Source organism: Balaenoptera physalus, assembly GCF_965194825.1.
Source record: "Balaenoptera physalus genome assembly, chromosome: 2".
Classification (NCBI taxonomy): Eukaryota; Metazoa; Chordata; class Mammalia; order Artiodactyla; family Balaenopteridae; genus Balaenoptera; species Balaenoptera physalus.
Window position 1 is genome coordinate 102,654,230 of NC_138883.1, and position 13,903 is coordinate 102,668,132.

Genomic DNA, 13,903 nt, shown 5'->3' on the forward strand with positions numbered 1-13,903 from the left:
GGAAAATTAAATCTTAAGGTCCTAATACTATCATTTTAATATGCATTGTATTCAGTTGTGCAAGGGCATGAAGAAATAAAAATTGGGTCAGGGAATCCAGAGTCCACTCCTTTAAGGAATCTTAATTCTTTCATAGTTTCATTATTCAAATAGAACTTTAAGGGAAATAATTTGCATCTCTCCTCATCATTCATCCTTTCATTATATAGGTCAGCAAACTTTGTGTGTAAAGGGCCAGATAGTAAATATTTTAGTCTTTGTGGGTCATACAGTCTCTGTTGCAACTGTCGAACATTGCCATTGTATCATGAAAGCAGCCATAGACAATACATAAACAGGTGGGTGTGGCTCTTCCAATAAAATTTTATTTACAAAAACAGGTAGCTGGCTTATGGGCCAGTTTGCTGAGCACTGTTATAGGTCATCAGAAATTGAGAAGGCAGTATAATGGGTTAATAATAACAATACTTAGTAGTTAATAATAGTAAATTTAAAACACAGCCTTTGGACAAAATGAGGCTAACCTGGGTTTGAATCATGGCTTCATCACATTTTGGCAAGTAACCTTGGCAAGTTATTAAGCTCTCTGAGGTTTGGTTCTATCTTAACAGGAGACCTTCTGTTTAGGATTCTTGTGGGAATGAACTGAAAATTATGCATATAAAGCCCTTTTCACACTGTCTCACATGCAGTAAACATCAGTAAAGTACTGTGGTAACTTATGATAATAATTTTAGATATGTGCTCTTGATTTCTTCCATGAAGCACTAACCTGGATTCTTGTCGCTACCCTGCCACTCATTAGCCTTGTAATCCTAGGGAGGTCACTGATCTTACAGTGGTTCTCAACCCTGCTGCACAGACTCCTGAAACATTTTAGAAATACAGGTGCCTGGCCCCTGAACCTGAGCTCACTGTATCAGCATCTCTGGCAGTGGGACCTTTGAAAGCTATATTTTGTAAGTGCTCCTGAAGATTCTAGTGAGTGGCCACCTTTGGAAACCTTTGGGCTAGATGATCTGTAAAGGTTCCTTTGAAGTCAAAGAGCTAGTGATTCTCTATTATCAAAAGAATACTTTTATGAAATTCTTGACAATTGGCTAGTAAAAATCTGTTGTCCACTTGTTCTCTTTTTTTTAAGATTTATTTATTATTTTTTTATTTATTTTTGGCTGCATTCCGTCTTAGTTGCGGCATGCGGGATTTTTTGTTGCGGCGCACGGGCATCTCTCTACTCATGGTGTGTGGGTTTTCTCTCTCTAGTTGTGGTGAGCAGGCTTCAGGGCGTGTGGGCTCTGTAGTTGTGGCGTGTGGGCTTAGTTGCCCTGTGGCATGTGGGAATCTTAGTTCCCTGACCAGGGATCGAACCCGCATCCCTTGCATTGTAAGGCGGATTCTTTACCACTGGACCACCAGGGAAGTCCCTCTACTTGTTCTTTATTAGAGTACTCAAGGTATTAGAGGTGAAGCACCAATTCTTTGTGCATATTTTTTTCCAGGTTCTAAGAGGCCCTGCTCAGTAATTTATTTCTGAAATATAAATAGAATTTTCTAGAAGTTATTCTAAAGCATTTTTCTCAAATATTTTTTTCTGATTAATTAGTCTGTTTTCATTACAGAAATTTGAAAATTACAGAAAAGCACACACAAAAATCACAAGAAACTCCACTACCCAGAATTAACCACAGTTTACTTTTCAAGGAATATCTTTTTCCATAAATACAGTTTAAATTGGAGATAAACTGGATAAAAGTTTTATAATTTCAGCTTTTTTAATTTAACAGTGTATTTTTAACCTTTTTATCTACCTGTGAGTGTTTTCTCCAACATGTTTTTTTCTTGTTGTTTTTGTTTTTAGGCAACTTTATTGAGGTTTAATTCAAGTATAATAAAATACACCAATTTTAAGTGTACAGTTTTGGTCCTTTGACACATGTATACAGTTACATACATTAATAATGTAGAATATTTCTGCCACCCCAAAAGTTTCCTCATGCCAATTTATAACCAGTCTTCTTCTCCCATCTTCTGGCAAACATTGATCTGCTTTCTGTTACCATACTTGTGTCTTTTCTAGAAGTTACTGTAAATGGAATCATACGATACGTAGTCTTTTGTGTTTGGCATCTTTTACCTAGCATAATCTACAGCTTGATTTTTAGAGGGTACATAGTAGACCATTATCTGGATGTACTGTGATTTATTTAACCCATCTCCTAATATTGGACTCCCATTTGTTCTGAAGTAAATAATTCTGTGATCAACTTCTTTACCTAAATTTCTATGAACATCTCTAATTATATCCTTTGCATGAATTTCTAAAGTTGGAATTGCTGATCAAGAGATAATGAACAGGGCTTCCCTGGTGGTGCAGTGGTTGAGAATCTGCCTGCCAATGCAGGGGACACGGGTTCGAGCCCTGGTCTGGGAAGATCCCACATGCCGCGGAGCAACTGGGCCGATGAACCACAACTACTGAGGCTGCGCGTCCGGAGCCTGTGCTCCGCAACAAGAGAGGCCGCGATAGTGAGAGGCCCACGCACCGCAATGAAGAGTGGCCCCCGCTCACCGCAACTAGAGAAAGCCCTCGCACAGAAATGAAGACCCAACACAGCCAAAAATAAATAAATAAATAAATAAATTTATTAAAAAAAAAGAGAGAGAGAGATAATGAACAATTTAAGGCTTTGGATTCATTTTGCCAATTTGTCCTTCAAAAAAATTGTTCCAGTTCACCCATGTTTTAAAATCATCACCACTGATGATGATATTTCTTCCAGAACAAAAAGTATAGTCATTTTCTGAGATACTTCTCTCATTCCATATCTTAAGCTTTTCTTCCTCCTCCTCACCAGGGGACTGCCAGAATATATTTAAGAACATAAGCAAACTGTAATACATTACTATAATAGTACAGTGTTTGTCAAACCTTGATGTACATATGAATCTTGTTAAAATGCAGCTTCTGATTCAGTAGGTTTGTAGCGGAACCTGAGATTCTGTTTCTAACGGTAATGTAACACTGTTTTTACAGTAATGTAAAAAGTAAAGTTTTTAAGCAGTAATGCTGATGCTGCTAATCACATTTGGAAAAGCAGGGTGCTATAATATGTGGTCATTCAAATTATGTTTATGAAGAGTTTCACTAGTAGTGTGGAGAAGTCTTTATGCTGTAATGTGCAATGAAAATGCATTTAGAAATGTATGTGGGGGACTTCCCTGGTGGCGCAGTGGTTGAGAATCTGCCTGCCAATGCAGGGGACACGGGTTCGAGCCCTGTCCGGGAAGATCCCACATGCAGCAGAGCAGCTAAGCCCGTGGGCCACAACTACTGAGCCTGCGCTCTAGAGCCCACGAGCCACAACTACTGAGCCCGTGTGCCACAACTACTGAAGCCCACACACCTAGAGCCTGTGCTCCACAACAAGAGAAGCCACTGCAATGAGAAGCCCGCGCAACGCAACGAAGAGTAGCCCCCACTCGCCGCAACTAGAGAAAGCCTGTGCGCAGCAACGAAGACCCAACGCAGCCAAAAATAAATAAATTAATTTTTTTTAAAATGTATGTGGTATAATTTCAACTATATAACTATATATTTGCATTGAGGAAGGACTGGAAAGAAATATACAATAATGTTAAGTGTAGCTATTACTACCATTTGGTAAAATTTATAGGTCATTTTTATTTTTATAATCTTTAATTTTGTACAATAAGCATATCTTACTTTACAGCGAACCTAATAGACATTGTTGTTACTTTGCCTTCCAGCAGTACTAATGAAGATGAGGATTTGAACCCAGAACAGAAGATAGAAAGGGAGAAGGAAAGGCGGATGGCTAACAATGCCAGAGAACGCTTGCGTGTGCGGGATATTAATGAGGCATTCAAAGAGCTTGGTCGAATGTGTCAGCTTCATTTAAAGAGTGAAAAACCCCAGACAAAACTCCTTATTCTTCATCAGGCCGTGGCAGTCATCCTTAGTCTAGAACAGCAAGTCAGAGGTAAGTAGGTTCAGCAGAGATATGTAACTGTTCTGCTTCCAGTGAGTAGACATTTCTGTGTCCACTCGCTTTTCTGCTTGGGCAGGTTGTTTGTAGGTGCTCCTAGTACTTCTGCCACCGCATCATCCGTATCAGGTTTTCTCTATAATTCTCTCACCTCTGTCTCATTATATAGGTCAATATCTGTAGGCTCAGTGCTTCCCAGAAACCAGTAGGGAGTAACCCTATGAAACAATGCAGTGAACAGCCAGCCTCCTACTTAGCATTAGTGCTTTGTGCCTCTTGTTGACTCTGGTCTCCCACGCTCTTGAATTTACCTGCCTACACCTGTCCTCCAACCTGCTCCTTCCTGTCTTCCCTACTTCTCTGTAGTCAGTTTCTTGCCTGCTTTACCCAGGGCATCTGTGAGGCCCTGATGGTTAATGGGATGCCTGGTCATGGCCCCTACTGGCTTTGCCCCCTATGGATGTCCTTTATACCCATGTCAATAAGGTGTCAGAGTTTCTTCGTTGATTCCTGATCAGGAATGCCATGAGGTTCTTGGGTGAATATGCACTGGCATGCCTGTGTGTCCCTAAGGACAAAAGTGTGGTTAATACAGACTTATCCACTGCTGACTCAGACAGCTCTCCCAACTGTTTTATTTTGATGGAATCTTTTTTTTTTTTTTTTGGCCACACAGTGCAGGTTGTGAGATCTCAGTTCCCCAACCAGCGATTGAACCTGGGCCATGGCAGTGAAAGCCCGGAACCCTAACCACTAGGCCGCCAGGGAACTCCTTGATGGAACCTTGAAGAAGCTTTGAAACTTCGTTTTTTGAACAAAGTGTTTATTGTACACCTCCTCTGTCGCAGTCAGCTATGTTCTAGACCCTGGGTTATCAATTAATACAAGCTTCCATCCCTTGAGAGGTTCTATCATCAAGCTTGCTTTTTTGAATATACTTATATATCTTCTTATTCAAAGTTACTAATGCCTCATCCTAAGCCTTTGTGCAAAGAATTTATAGATGTGGCCTTTGATTCCAGACCCCATCTCTAACCTCCCGTCATTGAGAGCAACTTTGTCTTCCTTATTTATTGGGTATTTATATAATATTTTATTTAAAGAAAGTTGGAAAAGAAAAAATAGTAGGAGTGGGCAGATGCTTGACAACTACGACAAGGTCCCTCAGCACTGATCATAGAAAGAATACTCTTTCTAAGGAAACCAGAGTTAGAGAACTTGAACACATTTTCAGAAAAACATAACACTAGTAATTAATTCATCTATTCCTTTCCCTCCAGTGTTTTTAATGAATAAGAATGATGAATAGATAAAACACTTACCACTAAAACCAGATACTGCTCCTGTTGTCTTAAGGCCCTTGAAGTACCTGTAAAGCATACATGTTAATGAAACCTGATCAAGAATTTATAGACTTGGGACTTCCCTGGCAGTCCAGTGGTTAAGATTCGGCACTTCCACTTCAGGGGGCACAGGTTCGATCCCTGGTCAGGGAGCTAAAATCCTGCATGCCGTGTGGCGTGGCCAAAAAAATTTTTTTAATAATAATAAAATATATTTTAAAAAAAAGAAGTTATAAACTCCCTTGTGATATTCATAAAGACAGTCTGATAGCTGCCTCTCATCTGTGGCAGGAGCATTTGTCCCTTGAGCTTTCACTATCTCCTGTCACTTTACCAAATGTTTTTGTTCAATTATGTCTGACATTCAGTGGTCCAAGTATATTCATCCTCCTCCTCAGCAGCCCAATATATTTTCTACCCTGACGCTACCCAGCCTTTTGCTGTCAAGACTGTTGCCTCCATCAGCACTGTGAAAGTTTTATTGTCGGGACAACAGTGGTGCCAGAACTTATTCAGCACCTTTCCTTCTCACGGTTCATTAGAGCTAGAATAAAGTCATTTGTGTTCTTTAAAATCTTTTTTTTAAGATCAGAGGTACCTACTCTCAGATCCAAGCCATCAAAAATGAGAAATACCTCTGTTTGAAAAAAAGTTATAAACTCCATCATGCCTGGGTGGATCTTATTCATTCATTTGTAAGATTTCACCTCGTCATGATTCCATGCAAGCACCTAGAATAGAAAAGCTGAGTCTGAAAGAGTCATCTAACATCTAGGCTTATCCAGCTGCCTGCTAACTTTCTGGTCATTGTTATGGGTACTGACTTTTTCACACTATTCTGGAAAGCTCTATATAAGGAGCCATTGACTGATTAGAATGAACAAAATTTAGATACACTGAACTGTAACTTCATTAAGGACTGCTTTAATATTCATAAAAGCCTGCCTTCTTCCCACCCTCAAACTCTGGGCTTCAAAGCCCAGAGCCTTTATTTTACAGCTTAATGTAAAAGCCGTGGGATCCATGTAAGACTCCTTGAAAGGCTGGCTATCTAACAGAGTTTCGAACCCTTCGTGTAGCCCATAATACCTGTGCCTTGTCTATAGCAGCACCTTCAGAGTTTGGTATAACCGCTCTCCTTCCCTGCACTTTATCTCCAGCAGTTTTGAGTTATTTTGGTAACCTGTTCACCTTTGAAAGCCTCTTCATCCCTGCAGGGGCCCTACGCAGCAGCCCCTGGGCCCAGCAATTTCTATAAAGACATACATTTTGTTTACATGACCCACTTTGGACATCCTCTGGGCTCTCTAGCCACCCCCTTTGGTTTGGGGTAGTGTTCCAAGACCATGTCTAGCTGTCCACAACCTGTCATCCCTAGACAAGTGGATATACCAGGAGGGCAACCAGACCTGGGTCTAGCAGTGCATCCTTCGAGAAAAGCAAGAAGTGGCTTCCCTTCCAAGCCTCAGATTTTGCCAGAGCATTTTTGTGCCTTGGTGCTCCACATATCAAATCCCATATGGCCTCTGTCATTGCCAATTTAAGCCTTTCTATTATCGTGACTATAATTTTACCATTACAGTTTTACTAATCCTCAGCAGATTTCACATACTATCTTCAAGTTTGTCCTCTCAGCTTTACTAAAGATTAAATTAGTGGTCAAACACTTCCTCCTCAAACTCTTTCACAGGTCAGTTTGATAAACTCATTTCCCTTCTGGTGATAATTTAGGGACAATAGAACTATTAGGATTTTAGTTTACTGGTCTCTTAGTTAGTTCGAAGATGAATAAGCTAGGACAGCGGTTCTCAAATCTGGCTGGTCTCAGAATCACCTGAGGCTTTTCCTTTTCCCAAATTTCCAGACCCTACCCTCAGTACATTTAATTCAGTTGCAATGAGATGGTCAAACATAGTAGTCTTAGCATATTCATTGATAATACACCACTCCTTCCTAAATCTCCACTGAAATGAATAAAAATGGCATTAACCCACAAGGATAAAGGGGAGAGAAGATAATAACAAACAAGAGAGCAAAAGTAGATAGAGAAGGGGTAACTGACTTACTTAGAAGAAATTAAATGGAACAGAGAGGAATACCAGCAAGAAGCAGAACATTTTGCCTTACAGGGTCCCTATCCCCTGAAAGCCTCTGGACTTTGGAGGTACTAATTATTGGAAAAAGCAGAAGTCAGGCATCAGACCTGAAAACAGAAAGATTCATTGGAGGTTTGCTATGGAAAGTTGGATCCCTAAGTCTCCTCTGTACTTCATATTGCTTCTGCCCTCTTTTCCCTTCCACCATAGAAGCCAGGAGGATTATCTTTAGCAAAAAGTGAAATCTGAAAGGCTGCAAATCTGAAACACCAAGAGGAGCAGATAATGAGTGAAGTATGAAGCTGAACAGTGAGACCTGCAGCCCTGTGTCCTGCTTTGCTTTCCTAATGCTGGCAACAAAGTATATTAATTCTATCCTCAAGGAATTGGGATAATTCTTTTCTAAAGAAATTAAAATACTCTAGAGAAAAGACCTCCAGATTTAGGAATTCCTGAGTAATAATTTCTCACTTTTGGATTACCATAGAGTAATAAAGCCCACCAGTTGATGTCTTACTTCTAATATTAAAGGACAGCCAAAGATTTAAGTAAAACCACCATGAAAAAGAGAAATTGAGATCAAACCAAACAAAAAAGAAAGAAGAAAACAGACATGCAAAAAGCATTGGGAAACTTTTTTTTAAAAAAACTAAAATTAATATCTTCTAATAAGAGAAAATGTATGCATAAAAGAGAAAGAAGCCATGAAAAAGAAATTCAGATGATACGATAGCAGAAAAAATATAGTAGAGAAGTTAGCTGATAAAGCTGAGAAAAATCTCCTAGAAAGAGATGAAAAATAGGAGAGAAGAACTAATAAAATTAGGGGGGGTCAATGTAGAAGTCCAACATCTGACCAATAGGATTAGCAGAGTAAGAGCAGAAGAGAGCAAAGGGGATTATCATGGCAATAATACAGGAAATTTACCAGTACTAAAGAGTACATGTCTCAAGATTGGTAAAGTCTAATCTTGTGTTAAGAATAATGATTTTAGGACTTCCCTGGTGGTGCAGTGGTTAAGAATCCACCTGCCAATGCAGGGGACACGGGTTCGAGCCCTGGTCCGGGAAGATCCCACATGCCGCAGAGCAACTAAGCCCGTGTGCCACAACTACTGAGCCTGCACTCTAGAGCCCACGAGCCACAACTACTGAAGCCCACACGCCTAGAGTCTGTGCTCCACAACAAGAGAAGCCACTGCAATGGGAAGCCAGCTCACTGCAACATAGAGTAGCCCCCGCTCAGTGCAACTAGAGAAAGCCCGTGCACAGCAATGAAGACCCAATGCAGCCAAAAAATAAATAAATAAATTTTAAAAAAATAATAATGATTTTAATAATTACTTCAAGTTGAAGTGTATCATCATGAAATTTCAGAGCATCCAGGTTAAAAAGAATATCCTAAAGCTTTTAGAGACAAAATTTAAATAGCTCAGAGACAAAGGAACAAGATTCAAAATGTCATCAGAGTTCTGAAGAAGTAGTGCTGGATTCCAGGAGACAGTGGAACAATACCTTCAAAATTCTGAGGAAACATCACTTTCAACCTCGTATTCAATATCTAGCCAAACTATTAATTAAAATGTAAAGACAGGATAAAGATAGTTCAGATATGCAAAGACTTTAAAATTTTACCTCCCATGTACACTTTCTGAGGAAGCATCTGGAACATATGCTTAGGCCAAATGAGGACATAATCAACAAAGACAAAGGCATAGGATTTGGGAAAGAAAGGATCTAACGCATGGGAGCAGCAAAAGAAAATCCCATAACAAGAACTACTAGGCCTAGAAAAGAACCAGTTTACATTGAAAATAGAAGACTATTAGCTGTGGAAGAAAGGTTTACAGGGAAAGAAGATGGAATTAATAGATAATATGATATGTTTGAGATTTTAGGAAGAAATATTGAGAGCCATTTGTTAGATCTAGTAGAGCATTTTGGGGGGGGAATAAGCATTACTAACAAATGAAAAGCAAAGCAACTATTAACTACAGGAAAAACAGTCATATGAACAAGGAAACAATATAAAATTCTTGACTTGCAAGTATGTCCACATAGATATAATAACAAATATTTACCTAGTCATAATATTGAAGAAGTGACTGTTGCATTAGCCAAATATTGTGCTATAAACATGTTGAGAAGATGATATTATAGAGAGGCAAGTTCTCAGCCACATACCAGAGGGTAATAAACCCTTAATAGAAATGTAAGAAAGACAGTTGCTTCTTATGCTCCGCACATAATGTCTGACTTCTTCTTACCTCTGTATCAAGCCTTCCTGGCTACTTAACATGTTTGCCATGGCCTGCTCACACAGACCAGGAAGTATGAAGCAACAGCACTAGCTTTTGCTTTTGCTTTTTTGGATCAAAGCTCACTTACTTCACATTTCATAGAGCTTACTGTAGTATTCTCTTGGTTCTTCCAGCCCTGAGTGTTGTCTGACTCATTGTAGGAGTCTACAAAATCTTGCCTAACTTGAGTTTTTGGTTCTGGTCCTTTCCAGCTATTCTGATCATGCCTCCTAGAGTCTTAGTAAGCTAAGAGCAATGTTCCGTTGTAAGAGAAATGTGAGAATGTTTCAATTAGAAAACGTTGAAATCTTTCTCCTCTTTGGATTTCACATGTTAATTTGTGCCCCCTTTTCAGTCTCTCTGGTCATTGTTTGAGACTGTTGCCTACACAGTAAAGGAGATATGATACCTAATGAAAGACAGACTTCTCTTATTTGTCAGAGGTACACAATTCCTTGTTAAGAAAGCAGCTCCTGGGACTTCCCTGGTGGTCCAGTGGTTAAGACTCTGCACTTCCAGCGCAGGGGGCACAGGTTTGATCCCTGGTTGGAGAACTAAGATCCCATGTGCCACACGTGGTGTGGCCAAAAAAAAAAAAAAAATTAAAATTAAAAAGTGAAAGCAGCTCCTAATATTTTTACATAATGATGGACAAGCCGATTTCTACTACTAGTTATCCTGATAAATTAAGTAAGAGTGTACCTTCCTTTCTTCATTGCCTCCTCAGAGTTGTATAGGCTTCATGTCTTTTCCTAAATGCAGGGACTTCGATGATGAAATGTTATCATGTATTAGTAAAAATAGAGTCAGTAAATTTACCATAATAAAGTCTTTTGTCTACTTTTTTTAAACTCAGAAGTGAACTATAAATGTGTTTTGAAATATGCACATTCAAATATGTTTTTACTTTCCTTGAAAAAGGAAATACATTAAAAAAAAAAAAAGCTCTGCTATGTTGCATTCAGCTTGGGCCATCATTTCAAGAAAATCTAACATGTAAAAAAAATACAACTTATACAAAATATTGTTTTCATTACAGACTAAGTTTAAGTGGTCTTTTTATATTATATTCATTAACACATTTTTAATCAGTTTATAAAAATAAGTGTAACAACTTTTAACTGATACTGTATGTTATAAACTGAAACAAAAAACTACACCAGGAACTGTCATGGGTTAGATATCTTGTACTTAAAACTCATTTAAAGAAGTTATAACAGGAACTGTAGTTCCTAAGTAGATTTTCATTCAGTGGGTTTTAAGTTCAGTGGATTTTCTTTATCTTTATTTCATATGGTAATATCCCACACTTTAAGCTCCTTTGAAAATGCCCACATCAGAAGTTCCATTCAGTCTTCTCTGCTGTCTCATATACAAAGCAGTAAAGGTTTTTATAACCCTCTCAATCACACCCCCAACTGTAGAAAGAACATCTCAATCATCTCCTTCTGCATATAAATCAAAGGAGAAAAGCAGGATATATACTCAGGCTACCTCTCTTCCTGGAGGGGTTGGCACATTTCCTATAGAGGAATGGCTGAGGGTGTGTCTTAGTTTATCATTTTCTGAACTGGTAGAATTCTAGATAAAGCACAGATGTCCCTCTCCAGCACATAGAGAATGTCAGCATTCATAACAGTTCAATGTATCATATCTTCACAGGACACTGAGGAGATTCGGTAGACTAATAACAGCATTTGCCACAGTGTTTGGATGAAGCAGGAAAAGAACTACTTTAAGATATTGATGTAGATCAAGTCAAACCCTGGAAAACTAAATCATAAGAAGAAAACACAAAATGGTCAGAAAGAAGTATAAGTTTTAAGGCTCAGTTAATGTTGAGGTTTTATGTAAGCATATCATTGTTGCCTCTGAGGTTATTCATCATGGGAATGGAATTACACAGAGATTGGTAATCCCCACAGACAGAAAAAATAACAGCCATTTGTTCAGTTTAAGACCCAGGAGTCCATGATTCATAACTTCTGTCTCTAATGATAAAATTATTTTTCCCTATTTCAGAGAGGAACCTTAACCCCAAAGCAGCCTGCCTTAAGAGAAGGGAAGAAGAAAAAGTTTCTGCCGTATCGGCAGAGCCACCAACCACACTGCCAGGAACCCATCCTGGGCTTAGTGAAACTACCAACCCTATGGGTCATATGTAAACATCAGCCAGGTAAGTATGGGTATGAAAAGAAAGTACAGGGAAGTCCCCTGATTCATCTTAAACTGAGTTAGAACCTTTGAACAGAATTCTCTGGTAGCACTGGTCATGGTAAAGGTCACGTGTAATTTGGAATCCAACAGCTTACCTTTCTGTTATATAGTTAGAGAGCCCATGTCATTTTATACCAAATTACTGTTCTCTTCAAAATGTGATACTATCCTTTGATTCATAAAGAACTTTGGGCTCTCGTGTTCTGGATCATCATGTATACTCCCTCACAGGAATGTTATTCTGATCCAAGAAGAAAACAGTGCAATGACTCATCTATCAAAAAATACTTCTGCTACCACTCATGGTCCTCACTCCTCTACTCAGAAGTACTTGATGGCATCATCAGCCAGTTTTCTGTTAACCATCTACCTCTTCTCTATCATGAAATCTTCATGCACAGAACAGTTATTGCTTGCTTCCATTTGGATCATTAATGGAAGTGTGTAATACGCATGTTCCTTCCCCCGTAAGAATATTAGTTACACCTTGTGGAATCTATTAAAGAATGCCGAGGTGTTGTATATGATAGAATCAGAACGTCCTTCTCTTGGGAATTTTACTTGTTGAAAGACTGTTCTTTTTATCTTCCTCTTCATGAACTAAACAGTTTGCTTCTTTGTGATTTTTTTTTTTTTTTTAACAAAGTGACAACAGTAGTAGGAGGTTGTTGCCCAAGTAATTAGATAATGTGAACCATCTTTTTCTTAACTATGTACATTCATATTATCTATAAGTTGTAAAGTTAATATTTGGGTGACAGAAATTAATACAGACCATAATTAAATATTTGGGTCAGTAGCAAAATACAGCTAGCAGCATGGATTAGGAATAGAACTGGTAACTTCATTTTTATAATCTGCCTTCAGCAGTGTATAGTTCTTTTCCAAGTTTCATCAGCAGAGTAAAAGCAGTAAGTAAAAGTAAATGGATGGGAGGTTTGGAGCAGGAAAAAAATACTGAGTGCAATTTCATTTTGTCAGCTTTGTGGCTATCTCATTTTGAGCTGAAAGTTTGGAATTTGATAGAATATTTTGTAAACTACAAAGATTAGTCAATAACTCACCTTTTCCTGAAGAAATTGATTTCCTACCACCTCTTCATATATCCTTCTTAGGATCAAACTAGACCAAAACGGAAGATTTCATTTGGGGACAGAGGAGGAAGTATTGATGTAATTATTTAGGTGTCAGTTATAATTCTAACATTAGCACACTGGAAAGAAACCCTGTCATCTCTCCCACCAAAACAAAAAACAAAAAACAAAAAAACAGCTATAACAGACTGTGCATGTCAAAGGGGCTTTATTTAGGCAAGAGCTAGTTAAATTACAGATCCTCTAAAACCCATGCCATTGCTTCATGTTCTGTGGAAACTATAGAATATCATGAAAAAAATATTTTTATTAAAAAATAAATTTTGAAGTCTTTAAAATAAATACAGGCAAGTGTTTCTTGGTGCAAAAGTGACTTTCTAAGTTGGCAGATTATGTAGAGGTACCTTCCTGTGGTCGGGTACCAGCTAACCACCAGGCCGTGAGAAGAGCACTTCACGTTCAGCTGTCACGTTTACCTCAGAGCCTGGGTCTTCTTTTTTTGTCTCTCTAGTTTGTTGTACCCATTTCCTGTTATTCTCTTCCCAGTCTCTCTCTAGCTCTTTCTCCGTCAACTTCTCTCCCTACCTCACATCTCTCTTCTCCCCTACCGTTTACTTCCTGTTCTTTCATTGCTTCTGTATCTCCTACTCTTTCATAGCTCTATCCTTATCTCTGTTATGAGGAAATTCCCCTGCTTTAGGTTAAAATTAAACCTTGAGCCTTCTCACCTATCAAAAAGAATTCTTTTTTTTTTTTTTTTTTAATTAATTTATTTATTTATTTATGGCTGTGTTGGGTCTTCATTTCTGTGCGAGGGCTTTCTCTAGTTGTGGCAAGTGGGGGCCA

General features: G+C 38.6%; 1 protein-coding gene across 15 annotated transcripts in view; it reads left to right on the top strand.

Moving 5' to 3' along the window:
* The window catches only part of TCF12 (transcription factor 12), a 373,830-nt gene that overhangs the window by 356,382 nt on the left and 3,545 nt on the right, over positions 1-13,903 (top strand). For 13 of the 15 annotated variants that reach the window (XM_082446355.1, XM_082446349.1, XM_082446356.1 and 10 more), the window contains 2 exons: positions 3,769-4,001; positions 11,769-11,922. In XM_082446355.1, the coding sequence (XP_082302481.1) occupies positions 3,769-4,001; positions 11,769-11,911 (376 nt within the window). In that variant the 3' untranslated portion in view covers positions 11,912-11,922. The remainder of the gene's footprint in view (positions 1-3,768; positions 4,002-11,768; positions 11,923-13,903) is intronic. The other 2 variants (XM_082446357.1, XM_082446358.1) reach the window with 1 other exon arrangement.